This window comes from Branchiostoma lanceolatum, chromosome 9, assembly GCF_035083965.1.
Source record: "Branchiostoma lanceolatum isolate klBraLanc5 chromosome 9, klBraLanc5.hap2, whole genome shotgun sequence".
Classification (NCBI taxonomy): domain Eukaryota; kingdom Metazoa; phylum Chordata; class Leptocardii; order Amphioxiformes; family Branchiostomatidae; genus Branchiostoma; species Branchiostoma lanceolatum.
Genome location: NC_089730.1, coordinates 473,159 through 487,438, shown reverse-complemented (window position 1 = coordinate 487,438; position 14,280 = coordinate 473,159). Strand labels below are relative to the sequence as shown.

Here is a 14,280-nt window from a genome sequence, read left to right as displayed (position 1 = left end):
TGAGTACCCTAAATTTCTGTTTACACAGTCCAAAATTGACTCCGCTGAGTCAGAAAAGTGTGCTTGGAAAATGCTTGTGTATTGGGCCTTTTCTCAGTTTACAGGCAGTGTAGGAAGCCGGAGCCTGATATCTGCTTGGAGTCCCGCAGATATCAGGCTCCGGCTTCCGGCTCCCTACGTAATTTGAGCCAGACTTGCGCCAGCTGGTAAACAAGTATTTTTTTAAAGAAATTCAAACAACACATTACCCAATATCTGCTTGAGAGAAACCCTACTAGCGCACACCCACAAAAGCCTTACCAGATCATGGCCTGTTCGACAAGCCCGTCAAGATAGGGGTGCCTTTTAAAATATCACATTGCCGATAAAAGCTGTTACGGTGTTAAAAAAAAAGACAACGTGCATCATCTCACACATCCTAGCAGACGACAATGCAGCCAACATTGCCAAGGGATCGTGAGTTGTAGCTGCGAACGTGCGCACAACTCTATTTATAATACGCCTCCAGGAGGTGACCCTCCTCACCGGAGGTAATAAGGGTTTTCAAATCTTTTGAAGCACTTTTTTTAGACGCTTCTTCCGTTTTGGTATCAGTTCGGATTTGTTTTACCATCAGTGGCCAATTTAGCCTGAGCACCATCCACCGTAGTGACCGCTGGCTCAATGCCTTTCGCTTGCTCCGTGGTTAGTCATCCGACTTTCCCTTTCATGACTGGGCTATCGCTTATCAGTCAAGCATCGTTATCCAGAAAATTCAATTCAAGAAGGTTGAATATCATTAGTTAATTACAGGTTGAATCTATCCGGTGGAAAGGGAATATTTGCTGCTGTCCGACTCGACAGACTTAGTTGACATTTGCAGACCTTACAGAAGTGAACAAAACCCCGGATGGAAGACAGGGTGAAGTGGAGAGCGCTTTCAAGCTTAGTTCGAGCGGGAGCTCGACCAAAGTAAAGTAAGTAGCAAAGTTGAAGATATAAATCATGCAAATCAGGGTGTCATGAACATAACTTATGAGCAGATGCTACAATAGCCTTCTTCGCTAAGATGAGACATTCATACTTTGAACAACTGTGTCTGTTGGTCAACAAGATAACCCGAGAACGGCAGGATGGATTAGTTTCACATTTTGTGCAATGATATGGTGTGACAAAAATCGGAAATGATTAGATTTTGGACCCCCTAGCGGCTTCTCTAGGTACTGCAGCGGAAATTCTGCTTTCGATATGTCGTGCTGAGGACATGCTATGGTCTCGATTTTTGAGCGTTAGATAGCTCTCGTGCTCGGAAATAAGTGACATAAGTTTGGGCCCCCTAGCGGTCAGTTCAGGAATAACGGGGCGTTTTTGTCCAAATTTGATAAAGATGATAACTCATAGGGAAATAAAATCAAATCAAATCAAAAAGAATACTAGGTGGAGAACTCTTAATACATGAATGCTTCGAGTTCATTGAACTAAATGAGCTTGTCATGTAATCAGAGGACGACATGGTTGAATCCCTATTCATTCATTGAAATTCCATCCTCCTCCTCTGCAGTGGAAAAGGGTCTTTTTTCCATAACATGCTGCTGTGAACAATATTCACTATCATGAATGCTAAGATAGAAACTCAATATAGCATTCAGTGACCAATCAGTGGTTCACAGCTGCCAACTTTTCTTGCTTTTTTAAGAGATAGCGCGCTAGCGATGGGCACAAGTCCCCATTCACACACGTTTCGGGAACCACACTGTCCGGGGGCGCATTCCGGGTGCTGATTGCTGCATGTATGAATGTCCTGCCTGCTGTATGAGTTCTGGAGACAGGTTCGGTGAGTGCGTGTCTTGGCATAGCTAGGCTGGAGCGTGTTGTACGCCTGGCCGTGTGGACGGGTAGCAACTTCTTCAGGTTTGGTGGGCACTCAGGTTGGTGTACATCTTGTAAAGTAAGGCTGTAGCGGCCACTTGACGTCTGGGGTGAAGTGAAGTGCGAGTCTGGCCTGTTGGTCATTCGGCACCGATGATGCGGAGTGCTTTTCTCTGGATGGAGTCCAGGAGCCTTAGTGAGGTGGAAGGGGCACTCATCCAGCATAGTGATGCATATTCCATGATGCTGAGCCCTGTACATTGTCGCTCTTCCTTTGGCGTTGAGCTTGTGGGCAACTCGCCTCAAAGTTCCAAGCCTCTGACCCGCTCTAGCAATGTTGGAGATGTGTTTGGTCCAGGTGAGCTTACTGTCAATTGTTACCCCTAGTAGTGGTATTTCTAGCTCATCTTTCGCAGTCAGTTTGGTGTTGCCAAAGAAAAGGCCTGTCCTAGTTGAGTACCTCTTGCGAGAGATGGTCATGGCCATACATTTTGTGGGTTCAAAAATCACTTTCTATTTGTCCGCCCAATTTCCCATTCTTTCAAGGTCTCTGTTCAGGCTGGCAGTAATAGTGCTACTGTCATTGGTTGTTCTGATTACACAATGCAGAGTAGAGTCATCTGCATACAGGTATAAGGGGTTCAATTCACCCCAAGGTCTACAATGAAAACTGAGAATAACAGGGGCCCCAGGATGGAGCCTTGGGGAACAGAAGCTTTGATAAGTGTGGTAATTGATGACTGGCCGGATAGGACTACTTCCTTGGAGCGATTTAGGAGATAGGCAAGATCCAGGTCAGCAACTTGCCAGAGATACCCTTGCTTTTGAGTTTTGAGCCGGTCATCAAACCGGTCATCAAGCCAAGCCTTGTCTCCTGTTTTATTGGTGATAACTTTGCTCGGGATGAAGCCGTGCAGAAAACAAATAGATCGGCTTCATTTGTATACAACATTATGACAAACTCTATGGTCAATACTTACTCAGCAGGTCTTCTTGTAACTGATATATCAGATCACCTACCTTTATCTTATATCACAATTACTAATATTTCAATCAATCAATCAAGGCAATATCGATAAATTTAAAGCTCTCCCTTCAGAGGAAAGTTGGGAATCTGTGTGTTATTATGATGAGATAAACTCTTATTGCTGCAATTTTCTCAAGATTTTTAATTCTCATTCTAAAAATGAAAATAGAAATCAATACATAACATAAATATATACCTGTATAAAAAGGAACCTAGAGATGTTGCCATAACGTGTGCTGTCTCTCCCCTACCTATGGAGATCTACAGAAAGTCCCTTACAAACGGAGATAAATTGACAGCTTGAAGTATGCAGTAGCCTGGATACCAGACCTTTCGCGCGATGCGATGATAAGCCCTTTTGGCGGGGAAGACCTAGTACTAGTAGTAGGGATAGAATTGGCACCGGGGAGCGCTTGGCAGCCGAACTCGGATTTCTATCGCGCTAGCGCGAGAGATAATTAGTGGGCCGTGTGCTATCTGTGGCGGCGGCGCGAGTTGCTTCCCCGGCCGAGGGATTAGCTCCAGGAGCGCGGTGGTCTGGCACCCAGGCTAAGTATGCAGAGGAATGCTGCACTCTGGTTTGTAGGTCACATCGATGCACGATTGTTGCACAAACAGTTCCTATCGCTCGACAGGAAGCCGCCCAAACCAACTGCAAGGCGTTGGAATTCTAAACACAAGATTGGACCTTGAAAGATCAAGGCTTTACAACGGTATCATTTGAATAAACAAAAAGAACAAGAAAACTGCACTTCTTGGAATGTATGGAAAAGTTCAGTTTTGAACAGCGCACACTAAAGTGGGATTGTTAACGCGTAGGAGATGATGGCGAAGTAGTTCCAGGATCTTCCAGGAGCCGGATAACGTACGCGTACGGAAAACGACCCCGGTTGGTAACGGCACAGGAACATAGATAAGCCGGGCTCTGATAGGTGATAGGGACGAGACTATTATCTATTGTTGTGAATTTTCAGCATGCTTCAATTTTCCGACTTCACGTATTTCTACTCTACACGGGTTTAGTTTCCCAGACGAGTCCGGCGGTGCCATGGATGTACCTCTGACTGTTACCGTGCTGGTAATGCTGCTCGGCATGGGCACATACCACACCACCATTGCAGGTACGTCCAGTGAGGAAGATATATGATGTAATTGTATCGGATTGTCAAAGAATCATCGCATTTATTCTAAATACGGCCTAAGAGTATTTGCTTTAAACGCTGATGTCTACATGAGGTTACTCTGATCTGAGAAGTCTCTCTTCTTGATCTCAAAATGACGTCACGAATCGTTCATTTAGTTGTTGTCTTGCTGAAGTCTCCACTGTCCCCATTAGACCTTTGTGTACGAGACTCCTACTATGGCCTGACTGAGGCGTGCGGGCGGCCCTGCGTGAAGGACGAGGAGTGCGATGTGGAGTACCGTTGTCTGTGCGATCACAAATGTGGTCTGACCTGCGTCAATTATGGTAAGTTCTTCCTTCTTCAACCATAGCTTGTGACGTCACTCAAACTGGTAGTTCACAGTCGTGTAATCGGTTAAACTTGTTAAACATTGCATCATCAACACCCGAAGCCGGTAATATGCATGCCAGTATTCAAGAACACAAAATAGCAAATTTCAAAGGATTTAGAACAAATCTTATATTGACTACCAACGCTCGTAGAGGCTTCCCCCGAGGCCAACACGAAGCTCGAAGCACGCCAGACTTTGTACCTTTGTTTTAGCGAACTACGCCAACCCGGCGAGCTACATGTAACGTTAACCTGTTAACGAGCTATTGGAAAATCGCTGAATTAGGAGCAGGTTTCAGTGACCAGGAGCATGGGTTGATTCGTAAAACCCACTGCCAACCCCTAAAATAGAGAAAACGCCGGTTGCATTACTGCCGATAATGTCCCTTAGAGCTCACATTATGACGTCAGGTGAAAACGCCCTGTTTGATGGTGCAGTCCCCCCCCCCCACACACACACATAGGGGAAAAGTTTATGCTTCAGATATACATTCTTTCGCTACCTCCGAGAAGGAGGTATTGTGGTTGTTCATGTCCGTACGTTCGCAGCTAACGCCTCTTCACCAAATTCTGGAGTTTTCCGATAAATGTTAATTGAAACCAATCTGGCAAAACAATCAACTATCCTTTTTTTCTGTTATATATTTTTTTTACCCTTGTCGCTAAACATATTATATCTATTCTCTAGTTCTAAAGGAACACCTGTGGCGTTGAGACCGGCGCATTTTTGCGGCGGCGTAATCGTCTTCCGCGAGGAGAATACTACTGAAATTATCTTGCCTCTAATTGTCTTTATAAAGCAGCTGTTGTTCCTCTCTTCGGTTGAAGAGAGTGCTAGATATATAAGCTTGTCTAAGCACAAAAAATCACGACATATTTGACTCTCAACCACGCCATAACCGCTGCTAACCTACTCCCAACTAGTTCCCAACCTACCCATGACTCCCCCGGGGCCTCCGACAACTCTCCGATAACTCATTCCCAGCCCAGGTAACTTACTAGAACATGTGCCGACTACCCTGTCCTCCGAAGAACCCCAATAGCCGTATGGAAGCTAACTACCCTGTCCTCCGAAGAACCCCAATAGCCGTATGGAAGCTAACTGTAATACTATTGTGGTCTCTCAGTGATGTCAACAATGTAGAAGTATAGATTATTACTCCGGGAAGGAGGATGACCTCCTTCTGGGAGTATTGGGAATGCATTTGTTTGCGCGTTCGCAGCTATAACTCACGATCCCGTTGTCGCATTGGTGTGTAACTTGGCATATCGTTTGCCTGGTTCGGCGTGGTGATGCACAATAGCTTTGTTACACCATAACTACTTTAAACGTCAATCCAATATCGTAATTGCACCCCTATAATTAATGCTATGTCCCACTGCCCTGCCATAGGGACCATGTTATAATCCGTTATGCATGACTGGAATACTTCAGGCAGATACGGGGTAGAAATCTTCCTTACTTGCTGTGATCGTATAGTCACTGTTACATTGAAAAATAGACAACGTGCATCACCACACGCAACCTAGCAAACGATATACCAAGTTACATACCAATGCGGCAACGGGAATTGTGAGTTTTAGCTGCGAACATGTACAGAGTGACCTCCAGTCTGTGTATTAAGTATGCCGTATCCACTCGCCACTCGCATACAGTATGTGCGCACGGGACGGACGATGCACTTTTACGCACAGTGTGAAAATGGCAAATCTCTGGACCTTCAAACTTACCACACTTGTAGTTTATAATACGGAGGTTGTGACAATGTAAAAAGTTTACGCAGGGGATGAAAGATTGTTGAGAAATATCTCTCAGAAAAGTGCGCGCGCCAGTGTCACTTCCGGGTGGTTAGATCCGGTGACCTTTGACCTTCGTGAAATGTTACGATAATATAAATTAGCCTTTTTTATTGCAAATAGCTTGTTTTTGCTTGCCATTTTAGTTCGTTGGAGGGTTGGCAATCAGTCAAGATGTCAGTCCCAGCGAATATAAATGAACTTGCAGTAACGTCACTAGTATTACAACATCTTTCCTTTCATTAGGGGAAACCCGTTGTTATCCACCAGCTTTCCCTCAACACGGGTTTGTTCGTCTCATGACCGTCCGATTCCCACCGTTTGATGCTCTGGACCAGATGGGAGCTCAGGCTATCTATGGCTGTATTGAAGACTACGTGTTGGTCGGGGCGAGCATACGTGTGTGCATGGGCAGCGGGAAATGGAGCGGCGACGAGCCAGTCTGCCATGGACCTGTTTCCGGTCAGTTTGATCTCTGATCTTTGTTCCTTTTTTTTTTTTCAAATCAGAAAATACTGGCCAATCAACCACTGAATGTACATGTAGCTACATTCGATTCACACAATGACGGCATATGGGGGAAAATACTTGATGTCTATCATAACTTCCCGTTGAACTTGATGTATCCAGATTAACTACTAGTATTGAAAAACAGTTCAGAGACCTCAAACCTCCATGAAATGTCCAGAGCTCTTGTCAACTTCTTGTTTTGTCTTTACGCACTGATTATGCAAATAAGGTTGCTATTAGGATAATCGATGAATGATGATCTTCTCTACCAAAATTAGATACATTGCACAGGTGAAAGTCCTCTCCTTTGGCAGAATTCCATGTTTACATTTCATCATGAGTTATACAAATGGTCTCCACATTACATGATTTATACACCTTTGAATAACTTACACATGTGACGAGTATCATTCACCACAGGAATTATGGGACTTTCGTATTTTAGACATTCAAATTAGGCTCCTGACTAGTCAGTCTGTTAATGTTCTACCTGTAATAAATTGAATCGGTTATATGTATATTCATAAGTACTATCATGGAATCATTGAATTCTCTCAATAAGTATGCAAATGAAGTCCAAATTTGCATACAAGCATCAAGTTATGTCATCTCTGTTTCATCTAAATGTATCCCCAAATGAAAAATCCGTCGTTCCTTTCTTCAGTTATCCTTAAGATTTTAACAAAAACACCCCTGCGTACCCAGAGCAATCCTATAAGAGGCCCAAACCTACACTACGTTCTCCTGACATCTGCTACGGTAGTCAAAAATAAAGACCATAGCATATCCAGGGCAAAAGATACACAACCCTAACGTTCTGCAGCAGTACTATAATCAACCATGACCTTAGCCTTCTTAAGACCTACCCACGTACCAAATATTAAGACAATCCACAAAGAGGCTCTTAGTTATGCTGACAAATATCCGGAAACACAAACAGACACACGGACACAGCATAAACATTTCCTCCATTTGTCATGAAGGTAATTACTGTAACAGCTAGTCTGTTCATCCACGTACTGGAGATCTTGGTGAGAATAAGAGCTATACTTCTGTTCTACGTCGTGACTTCCTACATGTCCATGTTGTAGATGGCGACTGGTATGGCGTTTGTGGGCCTGTGCCAACCTTAGCACACGCGCAGCATCACGCCGAGAATTTCACTGTGGGAAGTGTCACGCATTATGTTTGCGACGAGGGTTATTATCATCTCGGACAAGTCACAACGGTCAGCTGTCAACTCAATGGAGCATGGAGTGCCCCCACGACGGCATGCAAACGTAAGTCATATATAGTACCATTTTGACATGATATAATGATATATCAGGATCCGTGTGGTCTAAAGATAGAAGGCGGCCACAGTACAGGAGTCATCATCATGACAATAATGATTGAATAATGAAATCAAAAGAGTTCCGCGACCTCATACCTTTGCTAAATGATGTTAAACTTTCTGACTGATGTATTATGGATGTTTCCCATTTATCATGCAAATAAGGTCCTCATTCATACTAGTTGATCATCTTCTCTACCCAAATAGCAGAAGTTGTCTGAAAGAAAGCTATTTCAGCATGTTCTTAAGTTATGCAAATGAGGCCATGAATTGTATATTTCATGTTTAACGATGTTCACCTTCCCTTAATTTCCAGATGCCGTGAATATGAAATTCCCGTCATTTACCAATATCGAATCATAACATTCTGTCATTGATGATGCAAATTAGGTCACGAAGCATTATTTCTATCTACCGATGTTCATCTCATCTCTAAATGTTCATCTCATCTCTAAATAGTCCTATCATGGGACGCAGTGGATTTATAAGATCTCCTCATTGATGATGCAAATTAGATCCTGATTTGCATGATCGACATGTGATTATGCCATGCATCAATTAAATTGTCTACATACTAAAAAGTCGGACGATACGGGAACCCCTTTTTGAGTTATTCTCTTTCAAAGTCTCAAACAAAATTGGCCCGTGGTTTAGAAAACCCAACTTGCCCAAGCCAACACCAATATCAATCATTTAAATGGGACCCTGATTTGCATACTATACATTTCATTGTGTTAATTATTATCTAAGATACCTACTTACCAAAAACAATGAAAATCCACCAACCCCTGCGTGAGTTATCCTCCTCCAAAGTTTCATACAAATAGGCCCAATGTAGTTCAAAACAAGCCGTTAGGGGACCCAAACTTACATTACTGCCCCAATACCTATTCCCTACTAAAGATCATGAACATGGTACTTGAAGGACATTTGACCTCAAGCCTAGCCCCGCTGCAGAACCGTAACTAAATCCTCGTTTTTCTGACCCATTCATATTTACCAAACATCATGCAGAACCATCCACAGCATCTCACAAACAAATGAAAAAAAATATAAATATACAGTCTGTTGTACAATGTAGTACCGTTGAACACTAGGTACACCATTTTCAAACTTGACCTTCCTCTCCACAACTGTTCCTCACCTGACAAATACCATGAAGATCCATCCTTAGCTTGTCGAGTTATGCTGTTATCCAATATACACACCCAAAACAGCCGCTCTACATGGCTCAACTGAAAACATAACCTTCTTGACGGAGGTAATGAGCAAAGGCTGTACGTCTGCGTATAAAGATTTGACTGGTCAGTATAAACTAAGAATGTGGTTGCTTCTGCAAATTATAAAAGAATGAGTCCTCTAATTTTCAAGTCTATGATGTGCTGAGCTTAGAATTAGTACGTGGATTCCTTGTGTGATTTGTGTCGACATCGTGTCTCGATATCGAAAGAGAAAGAAAGTACTAGACAATATACTTTAATTTACTTTTAAAGGACGACTTCTGTTGGATGACATACTGTTCGTGTTTTTCCCCAGGTGTGTTGTGTGGAAGTCTCTCAGCACCGCTGCATGGGCAGATACACGGCTTGGACTTCCGATATGGAGCTGAGGTTCTCCACACGTGTGATAAAGGCTACTTTCTGGTGGGGACAGCGCGTCGCATATGTCAGGCGGCCGGGACATGGAGCGGGGCACCCCCGCAGTGTCAGGGTAGGCGTTCTGATGGTCTTCTGATGGAGTGCTGGTCTGTAGCTCCCAGTAATTCGTCAAAGTGTGGCTTTTTTCTATATACTTAGATTACAGATTGTTTTCTTGTGTTGTGTTGTTTTGTGTTGTGTTGTGTTGTTTTGTGTTGTGTTGTTTTGCATTGTGTTGTGTTGTTTTGTGTTGTGTTGTGCCTTCAGGGTAGTGACAACGCTGTTAATAAAAGAGAGGCCATTGGGGATTTACGCGACCTGATTTCTGAGCGACTTGAAAATAATCCTCTCCCTGGATTCCTTGCTGTTCAAAAATAGTTTTCCCTGCAAGTCGCAATACGCGTGAATCCTCTATGTCCAGACGTACAAAATGTCTCTTAAGTCTGTATGTAGCTGTTTCTCTCAGATTGTCTTTGATCTTGTATCAGATGGGACAGTTTGTTCAAACTTTTTTGTCTGTAACTATGACTGACTGACAAAACACTGGACATAACCGTTACGGACGTCACAGACGTTCAGACGTAAGTACTTATCACTATACATAATCATCACATCTTGTACAATATCATTTCTCGCTGGATGGTTCGCTCATGGCATTTATTTCTATTTGAAAAACCAATAAAAGATTTAAAAACGCCACAAAAACAAGGACAACTTTGTGACCATTTGATACCTGGTATTGACAGAGTATCCCGTGTGATGTGATGATCTTGACTGTTCATTAAAGACAATCTGTACTAAATCTGTGTTTACTCCTTAAAGCTGTAGACTGCGGGCGGCCGACGACTATACCTAACGGCCATTGGCTGGGAAGCGATTTCACCTACAGCCACGCCGTACAGTTCTTCTGTGAGGAAGGCTTCGCGCTGGTGGACGGTTCAGAGCAGAGCACCTGTGGCAGCGATGGGCGGTGGAGCGGACACCAACCCAGGTGTAAAGGTGTGTTTATTCCGGGGAGAGGTGTAACATCGGGTGCATCATCAATGGATAGTGCACTGTTGTTAGGTTTCAATTACTGCTGTAGTACTGCCATATTCAACCTTTGCGCTGGATCGCAGTTGATCGCAGCAAAGGTGAGAAAAGATGGCGTCTATAATTGTCAACATGACCAAGAATGCAGTTTTGTCTTGTATGGTGGTCCTAAGTTTCGGTTGGTAGTTATCAAAGATTAGACTTTGGAACAGGTCCAGCTCACAGGGTACTTGGAATCGTAACATGAGAAAACAGGAACTCACAATCAGGTGATGTAGGACACTTCAATGTGAGCGCTTCAGTTAGTTACTAACATGGCTCAGTGACGTTCAGGTGCCAGGTTACTGACATTCGTGTTTTCCTACAGCTGTTGACTGCGGGGACCCAGGAATCCCCGCCAACAGTATCCGCAGAATGGACAGAACGGGCGGAACAGGGTACAACACTACCGTCTCCTACAGCTGCCAGGAGGGATATGAGCTTTTTGGTTCCCCGACAAGGACCTGTACTCTGGAGGGTGTCTGGGATGGAGAGTACCCAGAATGTCACAGTAGGTTCCGTTAGCCATGGCCAGAGGTATAAGGATGAAGAATATGCAAATTGGTTGTTAAGATCTCACAACAATCTAACCACCTTCAAAACTCTGAATAACAAGAGTTTGGAGAGCTCATATCTCCATGAGTTATTCTGATTGTGCAAATGACGTACACATTTACATAATCTATAATTAGGTATGTACACTTTTAACTAACTTAACCAATTTGTATAATTTGTACCGCATTGTGTACATATCTGTCTAAGCTACCTGCATACCAAATATGCTGGAAATCCGTTCCAGAACAAGCTACTGTATTACTACTAGGAGACCCTAACCTACACCACTTCTTCATTATCTCCATGAAAAGTGGAGATATTGTTTTGGGTGTGTCTGTTTGTCTGTCTGTCTGTTTGTTTGTCTGTTTGTGTTTCCGCACTTCTCCAGTCAGCATAACTCAAGAGCCTCTTGATGGATTACGATGATATTTGGTATGTGGGCGGGTGTAGTGAAGCCGAAATTCAAGGTCGATTTTGGGCCCCCTGGTACGTGATCTTGGTACTGCAGCAGAACTTCAATTTTTGTATCTTTTGACCTGGACGTGCTGTGGTCTTGATTTTTGGGTGGCAGATAGCTTGTGATGTAATAAAGAAGTGTTGTAGGTTTGGGCCCCCTAGCAGCTTCCTCTGGAACTGCAGGGGCGCTTTTGTGAAAATCTTCTAAGGAGAATAACTGAACAAAGGAACAACGGATTTCCATGATATTTTGTTTGCAGGTAACTTAGATAGAGATATACACAATGAATTGCAAATTATGATAATTCGGACTTAATTTGCATAGCTAATGAGGAAAATCTATATTTGCATTGTTTGCCATTATCAGACTCAAATACATGTAACGTATGTAGCTTATGGAAAGTGGATCATCAACAGATACCAATTATACACATAAATTCCTAATTTGCATAATCAATGCAAAACACAATATCTCATCTAATTGGAAAATTATAGGACTGTCAATTTGATACTTAGTTTGCAGGTAGCTTAGACAGAGATATACATAATGAAGTGCAAATTATGCTAATTGTGACTTGATTTGCATAGCTAATGAGGAAAATCTATATTTGCAGTGTCTTCCATTATCAGACTCAAATACATGTAATATATGTAGTTTATGGAAAGTGGAGCATCAACAGATACCAATTATGCAAATTAATTCCTACTTTGCATAATTGATGCAAAAACACCATAATTCATCTAACTGGAAAATTATAGGACTGTCAATATTGCAACAGCTTTTAGTAGTTTCAGACTCACGCTGAACACCAGTAAGTGCAAAGCGATGCTCTTTGGCACTTCTAAAAGGCTGCAACTAGGAAAGGAACAACTAACTACATATCTATCTGGAATCTACATTGAAGTTGTACCTTCTTTCAAGTATCTGGGTGTCTGGCTAGACGCATGCTTGACATGGCAATTTCACGTGGAGAAAATGACCAATGCCGTCTCTGCAAGGATGGGTGTTCTCCGACGTCTTGTCGCCATTTTGCCACAAAATACACTGGCCATGTTGTACAACTGTTTAATTCTGCCAAAACTTGATTATTGTGATGTGGTGTGGGGAAATTGTGGGAAAGTTTTGTCCGATAAGCTACAAAAGTACCAAAATCGTGTTGTAAGATTGATACTTGGACTGTCATTTAGATCTCATGTCGACGGCGAACACATTTCCGCTCTTGGTTGGAAAGACCTAGCTTCGCGTCGTAGGATGCACCTGTTGCAAACCGTGCACAAGTCATTGCATAATCTGCTACCAGAGTACCTAAGCTCCTTTAGCAGAACGTCTGAGTCTCACACTTACACAACACGTCACAGTTCAAATCTCACCTTACGTCTGCCAAAGGTTAAATTGGAATCGGGGAAACGGACATTTGCATACAGGGGGGCAGAAAATTGGAATACATTACCGGTATATGTCAAAAACACTTCATCCACACAATCTTTCAAAACTCTGTGCAAAAGAATTGTGTGACCTCTGACCTTCAATCCTTACGACCTGGCACGATATGGACTATGAGTACGGATATGATTTTGTTATGACGCACAAATGTTATGTATATATCAGTGTATTGTTTGTATGTTTGTATATGTGTATCTAGGGCCTCCCTGAAAATCAGTGCGAAGCCACTGAGGGAGCTACCCTAGTAAAAGAATACAGAAATAAAATAAAATAAAATAAGATATAAGTAGCCAGTAGTATTTTATTTTTGCCTTACATTGTACCTGTTACAATCGTTGTGCAATAAACTTTGACTTGACTTGACTTGTGTTAGATAAAGGTGTTTATGACCAAGCATGTATTATGCAAATGTGTCAGTAATTTGCATGAATAGAATTGTTCTTGGAGATATGAGGTCGTGGAACTCTTGTTTTATCAAAAGCTATCTGGCACCAAAACAATCAAAAGACCATAGCTTATCCAGGTCAACAGATACAAAAACCGGAAGTTCTGCTTTCACTACCAATTGCAAGGTCGGACACGGGGGGGGGGGGGGGGGGTGTCTCAAAATCGACTTTTACCTTCGTCTTCCCCATACCTACCCACAGACCAGTGTGCGTGTCTGTGTGTCTGTGTGTGTGGGTTTCCGGATTTTTGTAGTCAGCAAAACTCAAGAACCTCTGTGTGGATTATGGTGATATTTGGTATGTGGGTAGGTGATGGGAAGACAAAGGTCAAGGTCGAGTTTATGACCCTTGTATGTGACCTTTCATGTTTTTAACCTGAGCGTGCTATGTTTTTTTCGCGGTGTAAGTAAGAAGTGGTGTAGGTTTTGGCCACCTAGCAACTTGCTCTGTAATTGTATGGTCGTTTTTGTCATGGACAATATCTGAACAAAGGAATAGTTATAACATTAACAGATACCAACTAGAGTTCCACGACCTCATACCTTCGCCAAATGATTTTAACCTTTATGACTGACGTATTAGGAGTGTTTCTCATCAATCATAAATCATACCAGTTGATTGTCTTAAAATATAACATGTCCA

The 14,280-nt window shown here is 42.7% G+C and overlaps 1 protein-coding gene across 1 annotated transcript in view; it reads left to right on the top strand.

Moving 5' to 3' along the window:
- Positions 1–3,638: 3,638 nt before the first annotated feature.
- LOC136441906 (complement receptor type 2-like) overlaps positions 3,639–14,280 on the top strand; it is a 31,117-nt gene continuing 20,475 nt past the window's right edge. The window contains exons 1-7 of the mRNA XM_066438464.1: positions 3,639–3,996; positions 4,212–4,343; positions 6,433–6,648; positions 7,788–7,976; positions 9,566–9,739; positions 10,489–10,665; positions 11,066–11,248. Coding sequence (XP_066294561.1) covers positions 3,924–3,996; positions 4,212–4,343; positions 6,433–6,648; positions 7,788–7,976; positions 9,566–9,739; positions 10,489–10,665; positions 11,066–11,248 — 1,144 coding nt within the window. The 5' untranslated portion in view covers positions 3,639–3,923. The remainder of the gene's footprint in view (positions 3,997–4,211; positions 4,344–6,432; positions 6,649–7,787; positions 7,977–9,565; positions 9,740–10,488; positions 10,666–11,065; positions 11,249–14,280) is intronic.